The following is a 6,051-nucleotide window of genomic DNA, read 5'->3' as shown; positions in this document are numbered from 1 at the left end:
GGTTCATTTTTTCCAATATTACAAGTTTAAGAATTTTTTTTACTCAAATCAAGAAGATTAAATTCTTCAAAATTATTTACTTGATTCAAATAAATTTTTTTTTCTGTGTATTATTATAAATTTTTTACTGTTAAATATTTGTAAAATTAAATTAATTACAAAAATGTCTCAAAAAGCACTGTACGATTTTTTTTACAACAAAATGAATTTTTTTGTTGATCACTCTATTGAGTTAATCAGTAGTTAATCACTCATATATAATTTTAAACTTTTTGGAAATCATTCTATTTTATTTTAACAAGTTAAAGCAAAAAAATTAATATTTGTGGTCGTTTTATAAACTGTTTGCATTTAATCTGTAAAATGAATCATCTCTTCACTGTTCCGATGATTTTGATTAAGACACTAAGGTAGAGTTGTCAAAATAAAAAATATCCTTGATAACTGTTTAAAAAAAAATGTGAAGATCTAGAGCTCGATAAAATTAACTAAAACATAGTGACACACTCAATTCTCCCCACCAAGTCCCAGCTAGTTAAAGTAACTGCTTCTTAACTTGTTTTGTATCTATATATTATATGTATACATTGAAACAAGTGCGCGATCATACTACATCAGTAATATCTGAGGCCTGACGCCAGGTCAGAGTTTATTAAATAAAATCGCTCTAAATAATTAGAAGTTAATAACATACCAATTATACCAGATTAGGAGTTCATTATTATTATAATTAACATAACATATAACTTATGACAGTGACCTTTAGAGAAACCCTATCCTCTTTTCTCTCAACTAATTGTCGTTTATCACACAGATAGAGCATGTATGTAAATTCCATCTGCAAACTCACATTTAATTATCGGAAAACTCGATTTAATAATTATAATCTGACATTGAATCTAAAAATATAAGTATGCGTTTATATATTAATAAATGTTTTTTACATAACTAATGTTTCATTTACTAAACGAATTTTGTTCTTTGCTTAAATTGAACAATAAAAAATATCGCCAATAAATAGTTCGCCTTATAATTTAAACAAACAATATTACATAAATGTTATTAATTTGTAGTCTAGTTTGGCGTTTATCAATAGTTGTGTATAATTATTATTATCATAATCGCTATTGTTTTTAAGTGTCTTCGTAGCTGTAGTAGCGAGCCAATTGGAAGTTACCACGATAAGCATATAACTTGCCACGCATTAGTGATCTTATCCCGTGTACGTATTCCAACAAGTGCATTGGATATATATTGATTTCTTCGTTGTCTTGTTACTTCATTCCCTGGCTCGGTATTTGTCCAAGTGTATGAGTATAATATAAGTTCGATCATCATGAATTACGGATTGATTTAAATACTAAATTGAATTCAGAGAGCATCTGGTTAATTTTAATTGTTTTTAAACGTTTTTTGCCGGTCAAAATTCCTTTTTTTTTTTTGTTTTATAATTTAAGTTTTATTTTTCTTTAGTCTTTAAGAATGGAACTACTTAAAATATTGTTTGTTACGGCGTTATGTGTCGCCGGATCGATCGCAAAAATCGAGGAAGAAGATGGAATTTTGATAGTTACTAAAGATAACTTTGAAGAAGTTCTCGAAGACACGTATGTACTCATTGAATTTTGTGAGTATTATTTATTTATTTAATTATATTCATATCGGTGTTTTAATCAGTAAATTTTCTGAGTTTAAATTTTTATAGGTGATTTTTTGACATTTGTAGATAGCAGTCGTCCGAATAAATATTATTTGGATAGCTTAAATAAAAATACAAATTTTTATATTTATAAATAGAAATACAAATAATAATAATAATTTTTTTTGTTTATTCCACGTTGGAAATTGTCAAAAAATTCGGGTTGGATTAACTATTTTAATTACTGTTATCAATAATAATTAGTAACAAAGAAGTAATTAAAAACATCGATAAAAAAATAATATAAAATGTTGGAAAATTCAAGGTAAGTTTTAATTGCCTTGTGATAAAATTATTAAGCGTTTAATTATAACGAAGACTTTTTGTTAAATTAAAAAATTAATGATAGGAAAAAAAATTGATGAAAAATTATACCCTGATAAAAAAAATTAATAATTCACAGAATAAATCTTAAATTGAATAATTATTTTTGAACCACTAAATTTTTTTTGGTTTAAAATTTTTATCAGTATTCTTAATTAAAATCTTTACATTTAATAATAAAAGAAAAAAAAATTATTAATACAATAATCTCGATTGCATGAAAATTTAATATCAAAACTTAATTTCAGATGCACCCTGGTGTGGATCTTGCACGAAATTCGCTCCAAAATACGTCGAACTCGCAAAAGCACTTTTAGAGACAGAGCTCGAGGTAAAATTAGGAAAAGTTGACACAACCGAAGAACCCGAGCTTGCTCAGATGCAAGAGATTCGAAGTTACCCTACCGTGAAGCTCTTCCGCGACGGCGTTCCCATCAAGTACCAGGGCGACCTAGAAGTCAGCGCCGTATTAGATTGGTTGACAAAGAAAGCGACTTCCCCAGTGGAAGAAATAAAGTCCATAAGAGGAGCCAAAAAATTCATCAAAAAGCATGACATAGCCATCATAGGATTCTTCAAAGACTTCGATACCAAAGAAGCTGAAACTTTCTGGCACGTTGCAAATGCTAACGGCGACTATGGGTTCGGTTTCACCAACACCGAAAGTGTATTCAAGGAGTTCAAGGCTGAAGACGGGCAAGTTTTCCTCTTTAAGAATTTCGACGAACGCCAAAATGTCTACAATAAGCAAATGGACGCTAAAAAATTGGAGAAATTCATTGAAGCCAACTCAATTCCTCTTGTCATCGATTACGATGAAAAAATTAGTGAAAAAGTTTTCGGGGGCAACAATAAAGATTTCCTTGTTGCGTTCCTCAGTGAAGACGACGGTGACTACGATAATTACGCAGAAGAGTTTACGAAAACTGCCAAAAAATACCACGAAAAAATGATGGTAGTTACCTTCAATGTCGATGACCCACAGCAATCCCAGATGCTAGAATACTTTGGACTCAAGAAGAAGGACGTACCGGCCATGAGAATCATCAACATGGTCGACAGTGGATTCCACAAATTCAAGCCGGAAAACCCGGAACTGAAGGACAAAAACATCTATGACTTTGCCAGCAAGTACTTGAAGGGTGAATTAAAGAGATACTTGTCCGCTGAAGATGTTCCTGAAGACTGGGATGCTAAGCCTGTCAAAGTACTCACTGGCAAGAACTTTGAAAAAATTGCCATGGACAAGTCCAAGCATGTTTTGGTTGGATTTTACGCACCCTGGTGCGGACATTGCAAACAACTTGCTCCTATTTATGATGAGGTAATTTTCATTTTCAACTTGAAAATTTGTCTATTACGAAGTTTGGAGCTCTTAGTGTTTACAAATAAAACTTTTAGATATTTTTGAACTTTTCATCCTCAAAAATCTGGTAGTTACATTAGTAGAGCCCTTTTTTGAAAATTTCTTAACTCATCAAACAATTTTAAAATAGCTTGCAGTGTTAAATGCGAGTTTTGAAGAATGTAGAGATAACATTACTTAAAAAATGACTTTATAAGAAATTTAGAAGTTCAGTTAAAAAAAAAATAATACACTTTCTTGAAAATTTTATATTTACACTAATTTAAAAATTTGATCAAGTTAATAATTCCTTTAAAATTAAAGAATAAGTTTTTTCAACTTTTTCAAGCCCGTTCAGATTACAGATAAGCTTTGATAAAAAATTTGATATCATTTTTTGAAATCCAAAAAATTTAACTTGAGCAACATTTTGAAATGAGTCAGATATATTTGCCAAAAAAGTTAAAGAACTCTTTTTATCAAAATTTTTATCAATTTCTCAGCTTGGAGAGAAATACGAGAACAACAAGAAGGTTGTCATCGCAAAGTTAGACGCAACGGCCAATGAACTCGAAGACATTGACATCAAGGGTTACCCGACTATTATTTTGTTCAAGAAGGGAACCAATGAAGTAAGTTCAAATTTGGAAATAGTGTCAATACTGTTAAAATATAATAAACTTTTATTATAAATTTGAATAAATTCGTTGCAGGCAATACGTTTCGAAGGCAACCGAACAGTTGAGGGCATGTCCAAATTCATCGATTCAGATGGCACAGAAGGCGCGAGTGAAGAAGAAGATAAAAAAGTAGAAGAAAAAGAAGGAGAAGAGGGCCTCAGTAAGGACGAACTTTAAATTTATCCGATGTTTTCTGATAGAAATAACGGCGTATTTGAGCCCGTGTTACAAAAAGTTTTTAGAGAATAATTTTACTGTTGTATTCTGAGTAACGAGTCGATAATTGATAAGAATTTGTGTTTTTTTTGTTTCAGAGGTAAATTAAGGTTTGATAAAAGAGCATTTTTATGAAAAGTTTTGTTTGTATTTATAAAAGCGCTCAAGTTTAGTAAAAAGAAACAAAAATTTCTATTCTTAATTTAAAAAAATTAAAGTTATAAATATATATTTGTTCTACAACGCCGGGAATGACGTATGAATAGTGATTGTTACGATTCTAGATATGTATAACATAATATGTAATAATTTAAGCGCAAGATTATCAAAATAAGTAGCATGTAATAATGAATGAAGAGAAGTTATGGGTTGTGAATTGTGTAACCAATTATTGAGAGTGATAATAATATAATTACGCAATCCGGATCCGCAGTCGAATTTATTTTATGTAAGCAAAACGTGTTTTATTAGATGATACAGCTGTTGATAACGATTACTTAACATATTTATCCTTTTATTTCATTTTAAACTTGAATATTTATTGTATTTTAGGTCTTTTTATGAAAATTAATAATTCATGTACTTATTCTTATGATGACAAAAAAATAAACCCTTATATTATTAAAAAATTACGATGATAAAATCAAGTTAAAATAAAATTTTTAACAAAACTAAAAAAAAAAAATATTCTTTGAACTCTTTGTAAAAAGTTGGTGAGATACTTATCTGTAATTTATTGAATATTTATTTAATACAGTTCCATTTTAAATTAACAAATTGCCTCTTATTTTCTTTCGTGAAAAGTATGCCGTTTCGTAGCAGATTATTTTACGGTCAGCATCGGGTTTAGGTATACGGCTACACTGTTTATACAAAACGCAGGGATCACCCAATTCTGATAAACGTAAAAATATGATTATTATCGGAAGTGTTTTGAATGTTATAATAATATTGAATTAAACTTATTTTCGGCGAAGTACGTATCGCGGTTTTTTTTATCGAGAAGGTAATTCTCGACCCATCGGCAGCTACCTTCAAAACACCCTAAGTTTCTTTGTCCGCATTCTTTATGGCTACCGCACGCCTTGTTAAGTTTACTTGCATGTATGAAGCACACAAGGATAATAATTAAAACCACGGCAAAGAATTTCATCTTTAGTCGAAATAATAGTGGATAAATATTAACAGTTACTTGTCAGTATTTTTTTTTTTGTAAACATTCTAGAGCACGGTTGCTTATATATCAAAAACCGTGAGCGGTTTTTATAGATATGAGATCTAGGTGCTCCAAGTAGAAGGTGATGGAAATTTTTCCAACCGTGTACGCTTGGGATTAGTCAAAAGAAAATTAAAATTTGTCACGATAACGTGCGAGACATTGAATATGTTTATCATACTCAGCTTTAAAATTTTTCCATGAGGCTGAGTCATTGTTTATTTTATTATTTAGATGAAATTTTAACTTCTTATTATTAAATATTAATAATAAAAATTCAATTTGATTTAGAAGTAATTTAAAAATATTCTCAGACCTGAACTTTCAATTTATCTTACATTAAATTTATTTTTAATTGATTTAAAGTGACTCTGTCTCAAGAAATTACAATTTTTTCCCGCTAGAGCGTATTTTTTTCATAAATATTTCATAAGTCAGGGGTTAATGAAAATTTTGATGGAACTCAAAAATTATTCGAGCTTAAAATGTGCTTGGCAGTAAAATACTATCAAACTATAAAATATTGCGATAATTCTTCACAACACGAGTAATGATGTCAGAATTTTAAGTG

General features: G+C 29.6%; 2 protein-coding genes across 3 annotated transcripts; one reads left to right on the top strand and one right to left on the bottom strand.

The window, feature by feature from the left end:
- The first annotated feature begins 191 nt into the window (after positions 1-191).
- On the top strand, positions 192-4,810 carry LOC141535058 (protein disulfide-isomerase-like). 2 transcript variants are annotated; one of them, XM_074254828.1, is made up of 4 exons: positions 192-1,627; positions 2,272-3,347; positions 3,872-4,000; positions 4,082-4,810. In XM_074254828.1, exons 1-4 carry the CDS (start codon positions 1,483-1,485, stop codon positions 4,223-4,225), a joined length of 1,494 nt encoding a protein of 497 aa, XP_074110929.1. In that variant the 5' UTR covers positions 192-1,482; the 3' UTR covers positions 4,226-4,810. The 2 variants fall into 2 exon arrangements, with proteins under 2 accessions (XP_074110929.1, XP_074110930.1); XM_074254829.1 differs by having other exon boundaries at positions 1,485-1,964.
- A 150-nt stretch (positions 4,811-4,960) lies between these two features.
- On the bottom strand, positions 4,961-5,695 carry LOC141535266 (uncharacterized). Its single transcript, XM_074255124.1, has 3 exons — positions 5,662-5,695; positions 5,231-5,455; positions 4,961-5,168 (listed from the first exon to the last, which is right to left on the bottom strand). The coding sequence occupies exons 1-3, from the start codon at positions 5,693-5,695 to the stop codon at positions 5,029-5,031; spliced, it is 399 nt and encodes a 132-aa protein (XP_074111225.1). The 3' UTR covers positions 4,961-5,028.
- Between the last annotated feature and the right edge of the window lie 356 nt (positions 5,696-6,051).

The sequence above is a fragment of the Cotesia typhae genome, unplaced genomic scaffold (genome assembly GCF_013202065.1).
Source record: "Cotesia typhae breed Kobodo isofemale line unplaced genomic scaffold, CoteBio_Ctyphae scaffold_13, whole genome shotgun sequence".
Taxonomy (NCBI): Eukaryota; Metazoa; Arthropoda; class Insecta; order Hymenoptera; family Braconidae; genus Cotesia; species Cotesia typhae.
This window is presented reverse-complemented; position numbering and strand designations above follow the sequence as displayed.